At 39.4% G+C, this 22989-nt stretch overlaps 2 protein-coding genes across 3 annotated transcripts; one reads left to right on the top strand and one right to left on the bottom strand.

Moving 5' to 3' along the window:
• Positions 1-970: 970 nt before the first annotated feature.
• On the bottom strand, positions 971-10663 carry LOC133447218 (moesin-like). Of its 2 annotated transcripts, none has more exons than XM_061725778.1 (14): positions 10544-10663; positions 9661-9744; positions 9487-9582; positions 9184-9306; positions 7873-8024; positions 7688-7771; positions 7454-7600; positions 5505-5601; positions 4788-4951; positions 4515-4645; positions 4161-4321; positions 3676-3768; positions 2434-2667; positions 971-1595 (listed from the first exon to the last, which is right to left on the bottom strand). In XM_061725778.1, the coding sequence occupies exons 1-14, from the start codon at positions 10550-10552 to the stop codon at positions 1431-1433; spliced, it is 1740 nt and encodes a 579-aa protein (XP_061581762.1). In that variant the 5' UTR covers positions 10553-10663; the 3' UTR covers positions 971-1430. The 2 variants fall into 2 exon arrangements, with proteins under 2 accessions (XP_061581762.1, XP_061581763.1); XM_061725779.1 differs by having other exon boundaries at positions 2434-2592.
• Positions 10664-13646: 2983 nt separating this feature from the next.
• On the top strand, positions 13647-20738 carry zc4h2 (zinc finger, C4H2 domain containing). The gene is made up of 5 exons (XM_061725773.1): positions 13647-13847; positions 14327-14498; positions 15690-15862; positions 17911-18073; positions 20002-20738. The coding sequence occupies exons 1-5, from the start codon at positions 13795-13797 to the stop codon at positions 20113-20115; spliced, it is 675 nt and encodes a 224-aa protein (XP_061581757.1). The 5' UTR covers positions 13647-13794; the 3' UTR covers positions 20116-20738.
• The last annotated feature ends 2251 nt before the right edge of the window (positions 20739-22989 follow it).

The raw sequence follows: 22989 nt of genomic DNA, 5'->3' as shown, positions 1-22989 counted from the left end.
GATTTGGGAATTCAGATCAGCCGACGACGTTCTTTCTGCTGAAGGGAAGAGAGAGACGTCGCGCATCCATAAATCAAAGGCTCGAGAACTTTTTTTTTTTTTTTACAAAGTAACCGTTTTTAACACTAAAATTAACCTCTTGCGTAAGCGAAGTTGACCGGACAGCAGGAATGTGATCTTTTGGATCGCTACTTTGCCCCAGTTTAGAAAGAAAAACAATAACCGAAAAGTAACTTAATGTTTCAAATTGGAATCTGGCTGCTAGTGTCCCGTAATGTGGATGCAAGAAGTACAAAGGTCTCGCGAGAATAAGAGTGATTAGGCCGCTCATTCATTAACACCACTCTGCACACATTAGGAGGCTGCAACAGACAGTGATGTCAGAATTAAGCAGCAGGCCACTAACTTTCATTTTATTTCAGGGTTACATAAACTTGACTTGTGCACACCAATAATTTAAACATCAGGTTGGATACTGAATATTTTAAAAATGTAGATAAACTGATAATAAGGTCAATGGAAATTGTTAAGATGTACCTCCCTTTTCTTTCTTTCTTTCTTTCTTTCTTTCTTTCTTTCTTTCTTTCTTTCTTTCTTTCTTTCTTTCTTTCTTTCTTTCTTTCTTTCTGTCTTTCATTCATTCTTTTTCTTTCTGATAGTAATGACCCTGCAAACGATCTGACCACACCAGAAATGACTCAAATGAATGCACATCCACATTTCCTTTTTCCTACTAAAATAAAATATATAACAGAATGACTTGTTCAACTGCCTGGGTTGTTTTTAGATACCCTACTTTTTCATGAGGGAGCAAAAAGACACGGTAAAAGAGCAAAAAGAGACGTTTTACATCAGAATTCATGTGTTCATTTTAGGAAAAGTCTATTACAAAGTGATAATTGGTGACAGTTTGCCTCATTAGGCACACTGAAGGTGATGCACACTCATTCATATGGAAGCTGAAGCATAACGCAGCACACTGAATGTGCTCCTTTGCTTTTTATTTCTGAAATGAAGGAAAGATTTTCATGTTTACATGGAACAACCACAAGTAGCCTCGATGCTATTGCTAAAATCCGTCCTCATTAGTTACGTTTACAGCATGGCAAAATGCAGCTCTGTGTAATCAGACTGTCACGGACAACAGAAATACGAGCAATGACGATATAAGTCCAGAACTCCAGACTAGACTGTGTATGTTTGTTTTTATTCTTGCACACTCAAAATAGTCTATTTCTAAGGACAATTCTAATATTTACCGTGAACTCTTCCCAGATAAAATGATATTAAAATCATTAGACAACAAAGCTTAGTGTATTATAATTTGTTGTCACATTTGGTTGCTTCAAGTTAATTACATAACTGATAATCTCCACCTATACTCTTCTAAAACTTCAGTTCATCTTCTATTGTTTTCACTCCTCGCCGCCTCACATGGACTCAAACTCGTCAATGCGCTGCTTGGTGTTGCCCTGGCGGATCTTGCGTAGGGTCTTGTACTTGTCGCGGCCCGCCTTCACGTTCTCGGCATGGATCAGGTCATTGGGGGTCTTCTTGCTCTCGTCTACGGCCCTGGCCAGCTCCGTGCTCAGGAACTGCAAAAGAAGAGGGCAGAATGGATTCCATTGTCCTTGTCCTCCATTGTCAATAGTTATTAAGTCCATTTTTGTGGAGAGCTGCACATGATATTGTGCTTCGCCTGTTGGAGAAAAACCAGGGATGTGTAATATTTTTGTTTTTTTTTTTCCACAGAGAATGAAACTAAAACAATGATAATGTGCCAGCGCCACGATGTTTAATTATGTAAAGTGCACTTAGTTCTGGTGAGGCACAGTTTTTTTGAAACTAATTACTTCGGCATCTTTGCAGGAGGGCCAACATCCCCATGGCAGCAAAACAGTACAGAGAGTGAACCAAAACATTATAAGTACCCCATCAAAAAGTCATGTTCAGACAACAAAGTGAAAGAGATAAGTGATGGAGAAATAGGACGAGGATGTAGCAACCACCTCAGGGTCCAACGCCAAGACAGAAGAGCCTCAATACAGCCTATCATAAAGAACTGCAGCAGTGCTGTGTTAAGAAACAAACATGATTAAATTCTCTCTAGTTAAATTGGTAAATGATTCTTTGTTCCATGGAGCTAATCATTTGCAATTTGAAAAAATAAACAAAAATAGCGTTTTCATCTTAATGTATCCCTGTTTTAGTTGATAATCTGTTGTGTGTTCACTCAGGGCTGCATTAGTCTCACTATTAGGCAGGAGTGCTTTTTAATTTACACAACATTATTCATAGAGACTGAAAATGTCAATTTAGAGTATTTTTGGCATTTTAAATTAATTTGTCTCCACTCTTAAAAGGTGGATGCTTGTGGACTGCGAGCCCCTAAACTGAACAGGAACTGGGCATCTGACATTCACCGTGGCTTACCTTCAGGTTTTTCTGGAGCCTCTGGTTCTTCTGTGCCTCTGTCACTCTCTCCTCCTCACTGCGATCTCGGTCCATGCCCGGAGAAGTCAGCTCAGCGCTGGCCTCTGCACTGCTCTCATCCGTCTCATCGTGATCGTGCATATGAGGATGGGCTGAATTCTGGATGTGGACATCTTTCAGTTTAGTCTTCAGCCCGTCTTTGACTCGCCCCGGATCAGCCTCTACCTTCATTGCCTGTCAACACACGTGAGCTGTAGTAAACCGCTGTGGTTGCGGGTTAAAGTGCTTTTACCAGAACCCAAGTTGATTTGCTCAAGAAATGGGATAAGTTGCCGTTTTACTGTTTGAGAGGAAAAAAAAACAAATCTACTAGTACTGTATATAATCATTTATTTTACTTTCTAAACATAAAAAGCTTCCACTTTTGGTAGACTTTTCAGTTTTCCCTCACAACACCTAGGAATCAGGAAATGCTGGAACATTATAAGAAAAAAAGCTGTTTTCATATTTGAGATTGATTTTAAACAGTGCAGACATTTCAGTTTTAATCCAGTCACTTCATTTGATTTATTGATCTACCCACATATCTGAATTTAAGGCCTGCAATAAATCCTAAACCCTAAGATTTCTAAATAAATGAATAACCTGAACTGCTTTATTACATATGTCCTCAATGCCTAAATGTCTTTTAAGTGTTTTCAGAAGGAATGACAATATCGTAAAGTGATAAAAACGTATGTCTCATCGTTTTGGGAATTTATTGCACTTTAAATACAACACTGGAAGTATATGAGCAGATGGAAGTAAGTGTGTAAAATAAGAATAAGGAATATATTGTAATTGTAATATATTGTAATATATGTAAATATGAGAATTACTTTTTTTTATTGCATTTTCCACACTGTCCAAGCTTTCTCTGATTTTGTGTTGCAATAAAGGAAACATTTCCATTTCCACCAACCACCAGTGCATAAATAACACCAGTCCAGCACGCCATGCACGTTTAGTGTTGCGTCCCTTACTTGCAGTCTGGATTGTATTGTTTCAGCAGGCACATGAACTGCATGTGAAAGTTAAACACTTTCTCCACTGGGGCTGAACTTTTACACAAAGGTATATTTTATTCTATTTCTTTGGATAATGGTTTAATTCCGTTTCCCTCTGATCTAGCATCAGAAATCCCTCTCTTTTCATGTTCAAACCATCCCTCATCCCTCTCATGGTTGTCTAATTTCCTCTCACCCTTTTCTGCCATCGTTTCGCCTCCTCGTCCTTTTTCTTCTTGGCATCTTCCAGCTGGGAGATCTTAGAGGTAAGCTCTGCCAGCTCAGTGGCCTGCACAACCATGCACACAAATGGAAAGAGAGTTAAGGGTGCTTCTGATCTGAGGTCATTGTGCTCCGTTTGTGAAGTGTGCGAGGGAGAAGAAGAGCGTGCGCGGCTCCACGTGGCATCATGACTCAGGCTAATGTTTCTTAAATGAAAAAGTGAATCTGTTTTTCAACTAAAGAATAGTAGAATCATTTCAAATCTCATTAACATCAATAACTAGAGTACATTGTTTCTATCTTTGAGGACCTGATCAGTGACTGCTAAAATAAGTAAATTTATGTTAGGTTCATAGGGACATGTTGGGCTTTAAAGTTAATGAGAATAATTCAATTTGGTGTAATTTAATCTTTCCAACGGAAAATGTGTGGCAAGAAAATCGAGTTGAGTACGAATACCAAGTTTTCTTGGCTTTTGCTCTGGGTTTCAGATTGTTGTAGTAACGCTGCTTTGGCCTCGACCGCAGCCCTGCGATCCTTGTCCAGACGCTCAGCCTCCTCCTGAGCAATTGTTCTCTCCTTTTCCAGCTCAAGCGCTCGACGAGTCTGCTCCTCCAGCTCTGGAGAAACATCACAAAACATCAATCACGCATCCCTCCAACACCCCCCCGCAGGGATGCCCACGTGGAACGAGCTTCAAAGAGATACCTGAAGTAAAAACTGTTTTAATATATCAAACCATTCTTTTAATTTATGAAAGAAACAAAACAAAGCTGAAGTTCTAAAACATGTGTTTTCAGATCGTTGTCAGACCATCTTGGGCTCTCTTTGTCTGCTCCTCAATCTGTCTCAGTCTCTCCATCAGCTCCATGGTCTCCCGAGCAATCTTCTCTGTTTCCTTTTCAGCATTTACTCGCTTTTTTTTCTCGCTCTCCAGCAGAGCCCTGACAGGGAGAATTGTACATAAATACACATCTGAAAAAAGGAAACCCCATTATCTCCTGACAAATCTTTCTTAAAGCAGAGAGAACACAGTGTAAACTGTAAAAAAAATAAGCCTCCATTATTTCCTCTTCTCCTCCACACCTCTCCATCTGCCTCTTGTTCTTCTCCTCCCTGGCCTGGGCCTTCATCTGCTGCACCTCAATAGTGTCGGGTTTGCGTCTGCGCATGTACAGGTCATGATTCCCCATGCACAAAGCCAGGATGCGTTTGTTGATACGAAGACGAGGAACATAAAAGACAAAGTCCTACAACAACACCAACACACACACACACACACACACACACACACACACACACACACACACACACACACACACACACACACACACACACACACACACACACACACACACACACACATGCACGCACAAATCGACATTCAATTTACTTCCCAAAGGGCTGAATCATGACAAAAGCTCAGCTTTTTTTTTTGTTGTGAAGATTTCCTTTTTTTTCTTTCTCCAATCTCCTGGACGCTTTCCTTTTATCTTTATAAGTATCCAGGAGATTGGCTAAAAGCCTGAACTCATGTCCTGAATTAGATCAAGTACGCTGATTTTGAAACTGTAACTTTACAGCAACGGCAAGAAACAGGAAACTGCATCATCTGAATCTGTATAACAAGGACCTAAACGTAGTCGTGAAAGAACAGGTGCACTCTCACTGATGGAAAAGATTTACAAACATACAGAGTTAAGATATTAAAATGACTGATATTAAACACTCCATTTAACCTGCTTTAGTCATGCAGAGTATTTCTTATAGTGAATAATTAGAGGAGTATAATAATCTTCATACCGGAGCTTTCCTGTCAATTGGCTTGATGAGAAATTTCTTGTCGTTGAAGGAGATGTTCCTGATCTCACTCCAGGGGAAGCCAATCTTTGGGGTCATCCTGTGGAGAAATGGGCGTGTTAACACTTCCACCGTGTTTGCCTGTGGTGAATTTCACACTTCCTGGTGCACTGAAATTATCAAATCAAAACAAACCAGCTCTCGAAGGCTGACAGAGGCGTGGGGTGAAAACATCATGCACTCCATGAATCACTTATCAGGCATTTGTTTATATATAGCTCAGTTCAAGTCAAGACCTCGACCCGGTGGGGGTGCTGGGATGGATGGGACATGTAGCTCTCTGCAACGCCGTTCTGTTGGAGATATGCTGAGGTGGTCCGTGGATTTGTGACTTCAAGGTGGGACTATTATGATTACTGGCTTGTCCTAACAAATCTCCAGAGTTCTGCAGAGAGTTACCAGGACAGATCACATTTCCTCAGTTTTTACTTCTCTTCATCATGTTCTGGGTCTCTGGAAAGTGCCTAGAGACAACTTCTGTTGTAATAAACACTATACGAATAAAACTGAATTTAATTAAAATTCTTCTCCTCGCACACAAACCTCTTAATGACCGAGCTCCATCGTATCTTAAAGGGCTCGTACTTCCATGTTTTCCAAGCAGAGCACTTCCCTCCCAGACAGCAGGTTACCTAGTGGTTCCTAGAGGATCTAAAGGTAGAACGGGAGGTGGAACCTTCAGGTGTCAAGTTCCTCCGCTCTAGATCCAGCTGTCAGTTCATGTTCGGGAAGCAGACACCCTCTTTAAGATTAGGCTTAAAACCTTCCTCTTTGATATAACTTGTAGTTATTGATGGCTCAGGTGCCCTGACACATTCCTTAGTTATGTTGTTTTAGGGGTTCTCCCATGATGCACCTCTCCGCTCTCTGTTCTCCTCTACTCCAACTCTATTAATGACACTATTGTTGATATTAACCTGTGCTCCTTCGTCCCAGCAGGTTCCTGATCTGTTGGTGTTGCTGTTCTCTCCTCTTTCCTGTCCTCTCAACCCCCAACCGGTCGAGGCAGGAGGCCGACCTATCCTAGTCTGGTTCTGCCAGAGGTTTCTAGCTGTTAAAGTTTAGTTTAGTTTATTTAGCACATAACATAAAAAAAATAACATTACACAAGTAAGTTCAGTTAAAAAAAACTGTGCAGGGAGGAGCGAGCAAGCCAGTAGGCTTATGAGGAGCCCCCACCTAATAACATTTAACAAAATCCTTATGAGGATATAAAATCATAAAAATAAATCATAAAAAATGCATGTAGAACATGAATGAAAATAAAATAACAAAAAAAATAAATAAAAAAAAGATTAAAAAAATGACTGTGCACATGATCATGAAAATATGAGTATTAAGCTGAACAAATGGCAACACAGAATATGAAGTGCAAAAGAACATTAAGAGCTTTCTTGACTACATTTTTGAATTAAATGCTCTCTTGAGCGACTTTTGAAAATGGATAGGGACCTACAATTGTTTGCAATATGGTACCAACTATTCCAGACTTTGACACCTCTAAATCTAAACAAAAATTGGCTTCTTGATTCCAGACATTTAGGCGGATGTAGGGCTAGGGCCTGCCGAGTTGAGTAGGAATGAAATTGAGAGTTAGTGGCAAAGAGGAGTTTTTCCTTTCCACAGTCGCCTGGTGCTTGCTCAGGAAGGGGGGGGTTGTATCAGAGAAAAGTATGATGCAGTCTGTTGGTTCATTAGCGAAGCAGCATTTATTATTGATATTTTATTGGACTAATTAGGAATGAGTTGAACTGTATTGTTGACGTGCCTTGAGATGACATTTGTCATGAGTCAGCGCTGTATGATTCAGCTGAAATGAAATAAACTGAACTGAGGGGCTTTTATTTTTACTCATTTGTCAGAGAGATTGAATCACTCCAAAAGTCACCCACTTGTCTTTCTTGTCGTAGATGTTGAGACCCAGCGCGTCCACGCCCAGCCACAGCTCCGACCCCTTCTTGTTCTTGATGTTGAAATAGTTGACGCCGTACATCTCCAGGTCCTGGGCTATCTTCAGATACTCCACCATTGCGTCCTCTCTGCAGTTTGGCAAAAGTTTAATCACAAACAGAACACTTTGCTTGCAAAAAGCCCGTGAACACTTTTCAAGGCACGATTTCCCCCACCTCAGCATTCCTTTGTGCTCTTCGTGCCACACCTGGATCCTTTCTTCCCACTGATTCTTATTCAGCTTGTGCTGCTCCAAAACCCTGGTTTATGAGTAAAAGGGACAAACCGATTAGAATTCAGGCGGAAGACACTGGAATTAAGCTGAACTTTGGTCAATACTTGTATGCGCAGGACGCTCTACCTCTGTGGCAGCAGCTTGTCTTTACCGAGGTATCCTTGTACGTGATAATCTTTCCTGTAGTCGCCTTGTTTGACCTGGACGGCGTAGGAAGCCAAGAGCACCGCGGTCTCAGGTGGACAGTATATGTCATCGTTTAAGATACTCTCTTTCACCTAAAACAGAAAATAAAGACACGAATTACTGTTTAACTGTCCACACAATACAAAACATCCCTATGTATTCTGGTGGGGTTTTTTTTTCTCTTCTTGAAGACAGATTTAGTTTTTGTGTGCATGTAGTCCCTGATGGCATGAGTCATTAGGAAATCCCACCGGTCATTAAGACAGGTTCTACGTTTTGTTTTGACTCAGATTCCTTATTTAGTTCAGCTTCTGTGGACTACGCTGCCATTATCGCACAACATCGCTATCACAGTGGGAATCTCTTTTTCACATTGAAATTGGTTCAATTTTTTTTAAACACTATCGATCGTCGCTTCTGTGTCCATAATTTGTAGAGTGTGACTCCCTTTCATGGCAGTGAAATATTTGGTGTCCTTCTACACAGAGGTGGGTAGAGTAGCCAAAAGTTGTACTCAAGTAAAAGTACTGGTACTTCAGAATAATATGACTCAAGTAGAAGTAAAAAGTAGTCATCCAAATAATTACTTGAGTAAAAGTAAAAAGGTACTTGGTGAAAAAACTACTCAAGTACTGAGTAACTGTTGAGTAATGTCTGATTTATTTTTTTAACACAACCGTTCAAACAGACAAAAGTACAAAATAATCATCTTCAGGCAAATTAAATCAATAAAATAATAAAATAAATTAAAATTAATAAAAAATAAAAAATCGCTTAAATTACAATAATCTTAAAGTAAATGCAAGTACTTTAATAAATAATAAAATAAATAAAATAATAACAGAATAAAAAAATAAATTAAGCACAACTAGAACAAAATTTCAAGCCTTTGTACTTTTCTTTTTTAACCAGGCAGAACTAGAACAAGCCCATGGACTCATAGAAACTATGTGTGTGTTTGAGTCTGTGTATAAATGACAAAACATGCAAAAACAAACATTTTCCCCAAAGAATCACCCAGTGATGTCATGAGATTGACACGTACGTGGATAAAAGGGATAAAAGAAAAGTAACAGCTCAACGTAGCCTAATGTAGCGGAGTAAGAGGAACAGTTTCTTCTTCACAAATCTACTCAAGTAAAAGTAAAAAGTACAGTGATCCAAAACTACTCCTAAAAGTACAAAATTTCCCAAAACGTACTCAAGTAAATGTAACTCGTTACTACCCACCTCTGCTTCTACACCCCTCACCTGCAGAAAGAAGAGCCGCTGTGTTGCCTCCTGGATCAGTTCATCGGCGACGTCCTCGGGGTAAAACTTGGCCCTGAACTTGATCAGCAGAGGGTTGTTCCTCTTCACATCTTGAGCCGTCACCTGGGAATGACACCCCACGGCAGGGGAACAACAGGACGAATAAATAGATATTAATGAGCCTCAGTGGGGGGTGAGTGGATAGATACAGTTGCATCAACAAAAACAGCAATCACAATATTTCTGTTGAATCAAGAGGAGTTGTTGAGGGATTCCAGGCTGACACACAAACTCTCAACTCACCCTCTTGTTGAGCTTGAGCCAAGTGGAGAAGCCTTTGCTGTCCTGATAGTGAAGGCCAAAGAACCAGGTCTCCCTCAGCCCAATTGTTTTCACTATCTGAAAGCAGCCATGAATATGGTCACGCTCACACATTTTTCCACTAAAGTGCCGATTTGATTCTAATGCACAACATACCTGATCAAACAGCTGTTTGCCAGTTGTGCTGGGCAGAATGGCAAACTCCAGCTCCGCATCCATGGTCGTAACACGGACATTTAGCTACCAGAGGGGAAAAAGAGAAAGAAAAAGGAAACACTCCCTGCTGTTCATACATGTGAGAAGCATCAAGAAGACTTCAGAGAAGCAGCTGGGGGAAAAAGATGACTATAAACTCTAGGAAAACAGTGTTTGTTCTTTGAACCGATGCTAAATTTGTTGCTTTTTGACAGCAAAATGACCAAAAAGAGGATTCCTTACATTTTTCTGTTCAACCAGGAGCATCCAATCGCAAGAGGTTGGTGGGGACTACAATCAAAAAATGAAGCTCACAGTGTATTTTAGACTGAACTGAGAACATTGGTTTCATTATGTGAAGCAAAACCGTTTACGAAGGGTCGAAGCAGTGACACTATTTAGAATATCTTTACAGGAGCTGATAGACTGACTTCTAAAGTAGGAAAAAAGCAGCAAAGAGGAGAAACTGTTCCCTTCATCCAAACAACACACCTTCATTAGTGCACACTTGAGAAACAATGGCAACGAAGCACAGTTATTAACTCTGCTAAATACATAGCTTTAATGAATATTTATGAAAATATCAGCCGAGCTTAACATTAATACAGTCCTGGTAATTATGGAACAGAACTGGAATAAATACAGGAACACCAAAGCAATAAATATGAAGCATCCGGCTGCACATTTAACGATAATAAGAGCAAATCTGAAAAGGTTTAAGAACTACAGGCACAAACTGGTTTAACCTTAGCCGAGTCAGTAAAGTTACAGTTTTAATGTCAAGACCAAACATGAATCAGAATTAAAACAACGATACGAGCAGGTATTGAAACAGGCTACTTACAGTTGACATTTGGATTTTTTTTTATTATTTTTTTTTTAATCAGCAGCCAAAACCCGTCTTCAGGTGAGGTGCTTGTAGTAGCCCAGCGTTTCCTCCGCAGTCATATGAAAGTGCTTGTAATACCTACAAGGATTACAGTGAATGAGAATAGGCCATTGTATTGTTCCCAAGTGCTTCTTGTTTAGTTAATCCAGCTGCAGCCCAGGCCCAGACGATTTAAAGAGCCAGAACTCACCTTGTGTAACCACTTTCTTTCTTTCCTTTCTCTTCTTTTCCTTTTAAATGTGTAGCATTTATCTGTTATGTATACATGAACTTATATAGGGGGACAAGTAAATAGGAAATTAGGCACACCTCACGTCGCTTAGCAGTGGATACACGTGGCACAACGCAGATTACATATACTCTCTAAGTACCTATAAGCCATAGTTTACAGCGTATTTTGCACAGTTTTATGGTGTTTGGTGTTTTCTAGCTGAGACTTTCTGAACCCATTGTAAATTTCTATATTTTTGCAGAAAAATTTCCAAAATATACACGGGAAAGGGTGTTTATATGGAATATCAAAATGGCATGATTGACAGGTACTCAAGGCGAAAATCGTAGTCTTTAAAAGAACATTATAAGTTGTTTGTGCCGTCCAATGATAGCCAGAAGATTTTTCTGTGGTAAGATGAGACCAAAACACCACTTTTTCTTTAAGAAGTAGTATGTTTTTGAGACGGAAAAACAAAAAACAGGCTTGAAAATCAGTGATCATTAAATAAATAGTATGAAATCTAACTAAATACATTTTAAACTGAGTACTGTATTCTGTTGTTTTTACGAACTTTAGCGGTGTGATTGAATTTTACCACTATAATTGAAACAGCTGAAGTTGAACTTTGTTTCATTTTATGTGGTTTTAGTCATGTGGAATGAAGATGAGACGATTACAATACTACACTACATCCAGATCGACTGTCAGGTTGAAGCTAATTTGTGGCCTTGACCATGGTTTTATCCTTAAAGGACATTTTCAAAAGAAACTCACAAGGACTCGATCTACAGCAGAGGTAAGTTCGAGTAAACACACTTGTACTTTTATACAGTAGATAAGGGTGTGTCTCAGGCCTCCAGGAGAACACGGCTTGTGGTGAAGGTGGAAAACATGGCAACAGTTCTTAGAGAAAATGTCGGAAGGTCCATTGTTGTTTAAAGAAAACAAAGACTTTTATCTTTAAAGTATGGCTAGACTGAAGGTCTCCAGAGGGGCAGTGCGTGAAACTTGACAATGCATCAAGGATAATTCGTAATGAGAACAGAATTAGGAGAACTTCAAGTAACTTCACCCAAAGATCGGTCGATCAAACTTGCTGCTTGAGTAAAGATATAAACTTTGGAAAAGAAAAAAAGACAGAAGGAAAAAAGGATATAGCCAATTTATAAATTTAGTGCAGCAACAGAAGCATATGTGGAACGAGGCAAACAGAATAGACGCTGATGCTGCAACATCCAAACCCAGAGTGAAACAGTCACTCATCTGCACAGAAATGGATCGTGAAGCTGAATGTTGCAAAAATGAAACAATTACATTAAGACCAATAAAGTTCATATGGTGCTGACTATTGTCTTTCACACATACATAAATACATTATATAGCACTGACAGTGAATTATGGCTCTTGTACTGTCCAGTCACGTTTTGGATACATAAAGAGGCTGAGGCAATTCATCACCATGTAAGCAAGGCGTTGCTGATAACAAGCTATATTTGTTACTGGTGAAAAACGGCAGCCAGTGAACCGAGCTGACCGAGCCGGTGATGAGTGCATAAAGTCCACTTAATGAGCTATCTCTAATAATAATATCCATCCATCCATTATCTATACCCGCTTTATCCTTGCAGGGTCACGGGGGTCTGCTGGAGCCTATCCTAACTATTTTCAGGCGAGAGGCAGGATAATAATCATAATCATAATCATAATCATAATATTATATACCATATATATATATATATATATATATATCCGGCACTTTACAAACCTCATTGTACATTTCTGTTTATACTTTTTACCTATCCTAAGTTCCTAAGTCACTTTTGTACAGACTCACCCGGCACTTTAAAACCTCATTTTGTACATTTCCGGTCTACATTTTATTTCACTGTTTATACTTTCTATTATTGTTTATACATGTCATTTTATTTTATCTCTTATATATTTGTTTTTTATATTTGTATTGTGTTGCACCAATCCCCATAACAATTTCCTCGTGTGAAAACTTGGCAATAAACCCTTTTCTGATTCTGATTCTGATTCTGATTCTGATATATATATATATATATATATATATATATATATATATATATATATATATATATATATATATATATATATATATATATATATATATATATATATATATATATATGTATATATATATATATATATATATATATATATATATATATATATATATACATATATTCTGATTCAGATTCAGACGACTTTATTAATCCCTTTGGGAGGTTGGGAGGTTTATTTGTTTGGGAAATTGATATCTCCATTTGATTTGATTTGATTTATTTTGTACATGTAAAAAACAACACTTCAAGAGAAGATAAGAAAACAAAACAACAAAACAAAGAATTTTTATACTTTAACACTTGATATCTTAATTTACATGTTCAAAAAGGAGTAGGAAGAAGTGTAAACTTATTTAATCCTACCCCCTTTCACTAATCATTTAACCCGTATTTATAAATACTCACACACTGTACTCACACTGCTAAATAACAGTATTATTATTATTATTATTATTATTATTATTATTATTATTATTATTATTATTATTATTATTATTATTATATACTGTAATTATACTCATACCTATACATACATACACATAGTTGAATATTTCACACACACACAGCACTGTCATATACAAATCAAACACCCCAAAAACCAAACACCCATATAAAGATGAAAAGATAAAAAATTCCAAATAAAGATAAAAATTAAAATTAATAAAATAATAATTAAAAACAACATAGAAGTGGAGCCGTCGCGCATGCGCGTCGCCGCTCCGCTCGTCATCCTGCGTTGCCACGGTTTCACTTCGCGGGCGCGAGCCTGTGTGCGCGCTCCCGCGGGCCATTGTGTTTTCTTCCTCTCTCTCCGGCTGCTTTTCTTTTCTTTTTTTCCTTGTTCTCCATCCAGACGGGACCACCGTGGCCTTGCGGGGTTGGTAGCGACCAGCGACGGAGACGCCATGGCGGACGAGCAAGAAATCATGTGCAAACTGGAGAATATCCTGGAGATCCGGTAAATCTGAGCGGAGCTCCAGATGTTTGGTGTTCTGGGCAGAAACAGGAGCTAACATTAGCCAGCCGCTTTTGTTACTGACCTTGCTAACACTAGCTCCTGTTTTCCTCTTTTGTTTTGTTTTGCTTTCTTCACAAGTTTCCCCACAAGCTTGTTGTCACTAACTGGCCGTGTGTCTCGGTTCTGGCAGCGAGTGAGATCAGTACTGAAAGGCTGGTGCTGTACAGTCGTGTGTTGGTCCAGATGTGCAGCAACAAATACCAGATGTGAGAGCTAGCCGCTTAGCTTAGCAGGCTGTCAGTGGCTCAGTAAACACAGCTGGAGCTGGGACTGTTAGGATGAGTTAATGTACAGAAATGAGCCCTAACTGGACAGATAAACTGCTTAGTTTATGTTGTGGTTGTTCCATGGAGGAGGTGGAGGTGAAAGAGATACATGACAGTTGGTGTTTATTGTCTTGTCTGTGCCACCGCCTGCAGAAATAAGACCATTCAGATGCAGAAGATCAAGTCCCGTCTGAAGATGGAGTTTGAGGCTCTGGAGGGCGAGGAGAAGCACCTGAAGGAGTACAAGCAGGAGATGGACCTGCTCCTGCAGGAGAAGATGGCCCATGTGGAGGAGCTGCGGCTCATCCACGCAGACATCAATGTGGTGAGAGGGTGAACTCTGGTCTCAAGGAGCGTTTGGATCACATTTGTTGATGGTTTGGTTATCACCACCCCCTCCATTTTTTTTAGAAAGTTTCTGAGCAGACATAGTTCTTACACAAGACCATGGTTTTAAGGCAAGGCAAGGCAAATTTATTTATATAACACAATTCAACACAAGGTAATTCAAAGTGCTTTACATTGACATTAAAAGCGACAAGACATAATTAGACAGTAAATAACAAATAAGATTGAAAAAATTAAGAATAAGGTGATAAAAAAAGAAGTAAAATAATAAAAAGCACAAGTTGTTAAAAAGTAAGGGCAGTAGAGTACAGCAGGTAAGTATTTAATTTAACAGTAGCTTCAGTAAACAGTAATGTTTTAGGCCTGATTTAAAGGATCTACAGTTGTAGCAGACCTCAGGTCTACAGGAAGTTTGTTCCACCGGTGAGGAGCAGAATAACTGAACGCTGCCTCACCTTGCTTGGTTCTGGTTCTTGGGAACCACAACAAACCAGATCCAGATGAACCTCAGGGGTCTGGGAGCTTCATAGGAACTAACAGATCCACCATGTATTTTGGTCCAAGACCATTCAGGTCTTTGTAGACCAGCAGTAAGATTTTAAACTCTATCCTTTGACTCACTGGAAGCCAGTGTAGTGATTTCATGACCGGTGTAATGTGGTCCAGTTTCCTGGTGTTTGTAAGGACTCTAGCGGACTTTAAGGACTTTAATCTCTAAACCAATTATTTTTGACTGAAATATGTGAGATGAGTCTGAAGAGGAGTAATGATGTTTTACCAGCATGAGTGGGTGTGTAATTATCATGAAAATACAAACAACTTACCTGATTTGACAGTGTGGTTGCCGCTGGCATCAAAATGTGTGAAATTGATTTGAGGGGGCTTGTTCTGCAATTCATGAACAAAACTCCTACATAGGTCAAACAGATTCTCGGGGTTGGTAGAAAATCTTCTGCAACGAGCACTCTCTAAAGCGTAGTGATGGTTAAAATAGCATTTCTGCATTTTAAGATGAGGATTATTTCTCGACTGCATTTATAATATTGGATGAGAAGGATGAACTTGGTCCATAGCTTATTTTCTCTCTTTGTAATAAACATGTTATGACTGGTTGCGACTATGAATAGCTTGCATGTCTACGTCTAAAATGTAAAACCTCCTTTTTCAGATGGAGAGCACCATCAAGCAGTCAGAGAATGACCTGAATAAGCTGCTAGAAACAACTCGCCGTCTGCATGATGAGTACAAGCCACTGAAGGAGCATGTCGATGCTCTCAGGATGACGTTAGGACTACACAGACTCCCTAATTTGAATGAAGAGGAGGAGAAGCTCTCCCTGGAGTCAGTACACACTCACAAACAGACACGCACAATCCATGAAATACGTGCTCAAATTATTTCACAAGCATGTGGTTTGGTATAGCTTTCATTGTATTTAAATCCTTGTTTCATTTTTACTTTATAGTGCTTGGCTTCTAATAGAGATGCAAATATCTGTAAAACTGCAAGTTAAATATACACTTCATATCTATATTCATGGTTTCTGGTGAACTGACCCTTTTAAAGGTTGCAGTATTGATTGCAATTCTTGGCTTTCTGTAAAATTGTAAAGTCTGTGTTTTTTCTTGTTGTATGATATTACAGTCTTACAGGAGTTCAGATATCTTGTCTTAGTGGTATTGTGAAGGACTTTTGGAAACTAATTTGGTATTCACTGGATTGACTGGCTTCTCCTGAAATTCACGTCAGAGAAAGTTTCTTCTCTACTTCTCTACAACGGTTCTCAGGCGTTGGAAACTGGCAAAAGTGCTGGTGATGAGTAAAGTCCTCTCAGGCTTCACAGAGTTTTTTCTATCCACAAAATTGGAGGTATAACACACGGGTCTGACAGATGGACTTGTAATGGCACAAACTTCAGGCTGACATCCATCAACGGTGGATGATTGTACGATTTAGCAGAGTAAATCATAGCCGATGTCTGCAGAATGTAGAGGTGAAGTGTGTTTGAGTTATGTTCAAGGAGAGACTCGGATATCCCTAGTTTAAGTTTGGACTGTGTTCTATCATCAATATTTTGATCAGGAAGGAGGTGTAGAAGTGCCACTGGCTGAGTGCCTCCACGATTCACAGCTGGTTTATTTATAATCACTGTGATTAATGACTCTAGAAATCACATTCTCGTTTACCAGTGTCAAGTGGTTCAGTTGCACAAAACAACTTTTCATCCCAGATTTTTCTTTTCTGCCATCATGCAGACCACATCATAGACTTACTTTGCCTGTACTTAATGAACAGATTTGTTTCCTCATTTACATGTATTCCTGTTTAAATATGGCATACCTAAAACCTTTGGGATGGGGGAAAAACGGTCTAAACTTTTCAAATAAGAATAGCTTTCACTGCAGTGAGTGTTGCTGTTAGAGCTTACACTAGTATTTCCTTTTAGTTTGGCTATGTACTGAGTATAAGTTCAAGTAAGTTCACTGCTGTCCAGGTGGTAGCCGTCTCCGCTTTCCTTCTTTGTGCTCCAAGGTTTTTGCCACAACTGCAAGTTACTTAGAATTAGGAGTTTGTGCTCAGCTTTGCTTTTTCATAGCAGTCAGAGCTCGTCAGGTTTAAGATGCTGTGAGGAGGATGTCTGCAACGTAATTTGCACATTTCTCAAGCAATTGTGCTTATAACAATAGTGTCCTGTGTAATTGAATTACAGGATGTGATGGAGTAGTTTTGGAGAAAATTAAATCACACCTCGAAGCCCTGTTAAAGTGACATACGAGTATGCAAAGTCTGCAGCTCAGTGGACGGAAAAACGGAAGTATTTACTTATATGGAGACTAAAGAGGCACACCATCTCAATGTGTGTATAAATATAAATAAATAATTGTGCATCTTTATGTGGAGCTTATGAGTACATTTAAAGTTCTGGCATGTTGGTGGGTCATGTTCACAGGAAATTAACACATTAGATTTGTCCTGTAAATGCTCAAAAGTTTTCACAGACCTATTTTGAGGGAAACCAGAGAGCGTAATGAAATGTGATATCACTTTTTTTATTTTTGAAAATGGGCCAGTCAGGCATAAAGTCCAAGGTCGCATTTCTTTCCCAGTCCTCCCCTGCTCTCTCGTTCTCTTTCACAGACGTACACACACACACACATGCGCGCGCACACACGCGTATGCATGCAGACTTGCACTGACTCATTTTCTGCTCAGAGATGAACCTAACAAAAACGAATGTGAGCTCAGTAGTGATAATTCATTTTGCCGTTCGTCTCTCAGTACACAAGGTAGATCACGTAATGTGACAACTTTAATGTGATTCATGAACTCTAAATATAATCCGAAGATAATCAGCTTTCCGTCTTTATTTTCATTTTTTCTTCACACAGTTACTTTGAGAAGCAGAAAGCAGAGTGGCAGAAGGAGCCACACGAGCCAGCCATCCCAGAATCCCTTGCTGCCGCAGCAGCGGCCGCACAGCAGCTTCAGGTGTCCAGGAAGCAGGACGCCCGCCAGACAGCCACGTTCAGACAGCAGCCACCACCTATGAAGGTATTGACATACAATTCTCGGTGCAACAGAGATAAATGTGCAAATTTAAGTTTGGAATGCTCGGTGGAAGACCTAAATGAAGATCAATAAAAGCAATTTGTATTCACATCAAATCTAACACACAGTTAGGCTGCACCACCATATCTCTTTTGGTAATGAATGAAGAAGCACGATACTGTCGTCATGAGGGGTCGTGTTTCAATCCGACTGACAACACAGAGAGGTTAGAAAGCAGCTCAGTAGAGTAAAGGCGTCTGCCAAGGAAGGGAATTGTTTTTCCTCTGCTTCAGTGCACTACCGTGCTGTACAAGCTAATAATCCTGCGTTTGAGATTCATAAGCATGAGATGACAAACTAACTATTAATGTCATTATGTTTATTTTTCATGCTCAATAAAACTCTAGTATTAGTTTGGGCGACGTTAAGTATTCACTGAATCGTTAGTCTTGCACGTGACTTGTAAGTGAATTAGACATGCAACCGAATATCTCTTCTTGGAATGCATTTTTAAGACTCAGATCTTATCACACACACACAGCCACATCAAAAGTACAGGTGTGACGCATCACGTTCACACTGGCCTCGTTGCTGTAAGTGGTTCAGTTAACCTTGACAACGAACCAGCGAGCCTCACGCCAGGACCCTCCCCTGCATGGAATGTGGTCATAATTAATGCGGTTTTGCATTTCCTGCCGCAACATGCCAATGTGTCTATTGTTGGAAAGGTCTATACAGAAACCTTTTTTTGGGAGAAATGTTTATAGTACAGTAAAATGAGCATTGCGTTTTTATATATTGATTTCTATTTGAGGACAGGACTCAGCTATGATCATAGCTGCATGTGATGCTCTCACAGTTGCTCGCTGGATGGCTCGGCCAACCACCGCGCATCATGTCATTGTGACTGCAGGAACTTATCTGCTGAACAGATTTGATGCACACCCCTGGAACACCTTGTCCTAAAGATTCTGATCTACTGTAATGCTGCTCTTCAAGAGGACACTATAATAGAAACACCTCTGGCCCTGTGATGCCGGCAGATTTGACATGCACTTAATGAGTACAGCCCCTACTCCTGAGTGTCGGTGAGACGCCGTGCCAAGTGGGTAGCATGTACTCGCTTGTTGTGTTCAGCCAGTAAACAGCTACTACAGATGAGCTTTGTCACATCTAAAGAATGTCGGCAGCACAAAAAAACTAATTTCATTGCGGTGTGAACGAGAAACTGAGCATTTTTCAATGACACTTGTTTTTCATCGATGTGAAGTGAAAGCTCAACACACATAGCCGTGTGTGCATGTTGATGTGTCACATGAAAATTAAAGCTGCACTTATAATCCAGATGTTTTAAAAGTATCAGTACTAGCATTTTGAACAGTCGGGTATCGTTGAACCTTTCAGCCTACCTTGCACCGATCACAGGTGTTGTTTGTCAATGTTCTTCCATCCAAATCTTTTGGAGGCACTGCCCTTAATGTTTTAAATACTGTTCTGCTTCAGCACACCTTATCCAAATGAATGGATCACCATTAGTTTGTAATCAATGTCTGCACAAGTCTGTCTATGATCCATTAGTTTTAGCCAGGTGTGTTGGAGGATGAAGGTGAGCTCAGAAAAACTGCATTTTCTACGCAGAACACTGAACTGAACAATCCCGACTATTTGCAGAGGGGAGTCTTTGGAGATAATCTTTCTTTTGTTGTGAGGAACCAATAAAATATCTGTAGACATCAACTAAAAAAACAGATGTTAACCGAGCCGTTGCTGAATAATAATCCAGATGAAAACACAGACATTCAGAGATTCCACGATTTAGCATTGAAATAAACCAATAAGTTTAGTCAGGTTCTGTCTGAGTAATTTGCTTCTTTTCAGTAAATGAGGAAAGATGCAGTGGTTGCGCTGAACTCTTGCTCTCTTTCCTCCAGGCCTGCCTCTCCTGCCACCAGCAGATTCATCGTAATGCTCCCATCTGTCCATTATGTAAGGCAAAGAGCCGCTCCCGCAACCCGAAGAAGCCCAAGAGGAAGCCAGATGAGTAGATCCAAATGAGGCGTTCAGTTTGGCAGGGCTTAAAGGCAACTGATCTGATCCAGGATCAGCCGTGTATGTTTGTCTACATGATTGAAACAACAGGTCTGTGCTTCAGGACAATTTCCTCATTATCTAAACTTTATTAAAATGTCTTAGTAATTGTTCAGAATCTGTCAATAGTTTATTGAGGATCTGTTAATGTCATTTTGTTGGTGGTGTTTTTCGGTGCTTTGAATGTGTTTAATATGTAATTGTGTGACTTCCGTAGTAGTTTACTTGCTCCCCTAACTGTGTAACTGCAATAATGCAAAAAGGAACTTGTCCAAATAATATTGCTCCCTCTTGTTCTTGTTTACTGCCTTTGATATCTCCTCGTACTTTTTTATGTTTGTTTGTTTGGTTTGCAGTGCATGCCTGCTGCCATGGCTGTGTGTGTATTTCTTTGTGAAAAAAAAATGGAATGGGTTTAACCTCTTAAATTGTAAGCTGCAGCTGTAATGATGTTTTATGTTTACAGTGTTCAAATGACCACCAAAGCTGGAGGGGAAACAGAAAAAGGCCAGACTTGTTTGCTTTGCGTGTTTAAATTGAATACAGTGATAAGGAAATAAATGGCTGTTTTTTTACTGACCTTTTTGAGAATGACTTTTTCTTTTTCCTCCTCAGAGCAACTACTTGCCCTTTGTCCTTGCAATTTAGCAGCGGGCTCAGAAATAAAGCTGCGCCTTTGCATAGCAAATGGCTGCGTTTTGCCCGTGTTTGAAAATAAAGAGATAGGGAGCTGTTTTGCTCCGCCTCATCCCTGTAGCTCACACTGTTAGTACTATGACACACCCTCACGTCTGCTGCCTTCCGTCTGGAAATGACACTGAGGGTTTGCCAAATTAACTTCAGTTGCGTTTTTGTCAGAATAACCCCTCATTCCATCTGTTGCCAGGGCAACCCCACGTTCCTTAGCTGTTGCTACGGCAACCCCAGGTTGCTGTGACCCGCATTTCTTCACCAAAGAAGTTCCTCCCAAATCCAATCAGGGGGGATTGGGAGGGCTTTGTGAGGTTTTACATGAACTCCTGTAAAAGTGTTGAAATGTGAACCGGGAGAGGAACAATTTACGTCTTTGGGAAATGTCGGCGTAAATATTATTTCTGCCACGATACTGATGTACTTTTAAAGTCACAAGCCCGTGTTTAGTCTGCGCTTCAGAGCTTGCATGTGCAGTTGTGTCTTGTTTCATCCTGATAAAAGTTGCCAAGGCCAGTGAAGGCTTTACTTTAAGGCTTTTACTTGTGCTGCTTGTGACAGCAGACCGGCTCCCCCACATCCCGTCACCAGGACGACGAGAAGTAATGAACTGAGTTTAAATGAGGGGTCTTCTATCTTTATAATAGATCTGGCAGACTCGTTTAACCGTGTCCTTAAAAGCCTGGTCTCGGCATTGCAATAAGTTGAAGGGGGCGCCGTAGCCTTCGCCGTAGGGTACGCGGCAACGCACACCGTCCGCGTACCCTACGCCGTAGCCTCTGCGTCGATTTAACGCGGAACCATAAATCAGCCTTCAGTCAGCGGCTCCGTGTTCGTATCCTGTTCTTCCCAAAGGACGGGAAAAAACATATATTTTTTTGTTTTAATCAACAATAAAACAACAACATAAAAGACGTTTAGAAGCTTAATTCTCGTCCATTTTGTAGAAAATACAGCCTCCAGGGACCGGGTTTTCTTCAATATGGCCATTTTATGTCGCCATTGTGACGTTTTTATGACAGGAAATTAGGCACTGGGTCCTTAATTTGGGGAACACCCAAAATAAATATTGTAACTAAACGTTGTAGTTTCACCAAACCTGATTTTTAAAAATAGAATATAGTAATTTAATATCGAAAACGAGTCATTGAAAAAAGAATAGTTTCACTTCCTGTCAGCAGCGCGCCTCTAGCTCCATCTAGTGGTTGACATTGGAATTTAATCAGAAACAGGAACACTTCATAGATCCCCGGGGAGGAACTGCCTAAAAGTAAAGAGAAGTAAAATAAAATAAATAATAATATTAATATTGAGAAATTATCCATTAAATAATATCATATAAACTGTTGTGCTAAAAAAATATTGTAATGGCAGACTTTGATACTCACTTTCATTTATTCAATAATGTATGTCTGCTCAAACATTTTGATATATCAAATTACTAAAAATAATAATAATTATGATAATAATTTTCAAATGTTTTAGAAGCTCCAGACCTCTTTAATGCTGACTGACATTTTTGGGAAGCTTTAAACTGAAACTGGCCACTTTTAATGGAAATAATATCACTTCATCAATAAGTCAAGATGACTAATGTGATGTCTGTTGTTTTTAGCTGAAGTTTGGGTTTTTTGCCACCGAAATTTGAAAAATGTCTACCCCCCTGCCACTGAAAAAAATGAAAATAAATATAGATATAGATATATAATAATGATCAGAAACAAAACAAAAGAAAAACAAACAAAAAAGAAAAACTAGGATTTAAGGAGAGAGTTGTGTTCTTTCTCACTTTATTTTTATTAATTTATTATTAAAAAGTTCATATATTGTAATCCAGTTTAAGGCTGGAATGCATGTATGTATGTATCTTTTCTAACATTTGAGTAAGTAAACTCATTGTCTGTTTATGTGGACTTATAAAAAGGAATTAAAAAACTGAAATTTTTGCTCTTTTTTAAATTATATTGATAATGATGAATATGATAAATATAATGAGAATGACAATCAAATTGTATAAAATCCTTAGTTTGTGATGTGTTAATAATATTGTCTTAATAGTAATGTTTATGTGGTAATAAAAAAACTAAAATCTCAAAAGACATCTTAGCAGGAAACATGCAGTGATGTTTAGGGAGAATTCT

Source organism: Cololabis saira, chromosome 7 (genome assembly GCF_033807715.1).
Source record: "Cololabis saira isolate AMF1-May2022 chromosome 7, fColSai1.1, whole genome shotgun sequence".
NCBI classification, from domain to species: domain Eukaryota; kingdom Metazoa; phylum Chordata; class Actinopteri; order Beloniformes; family Belonidae; genus Cololabis; species Cololabis saira.
The sequence above is the reverse complement of the archived record's forward strand: the minus strand, read 5'-3'. Positions and strand labels throughout refer to the sequence as shown.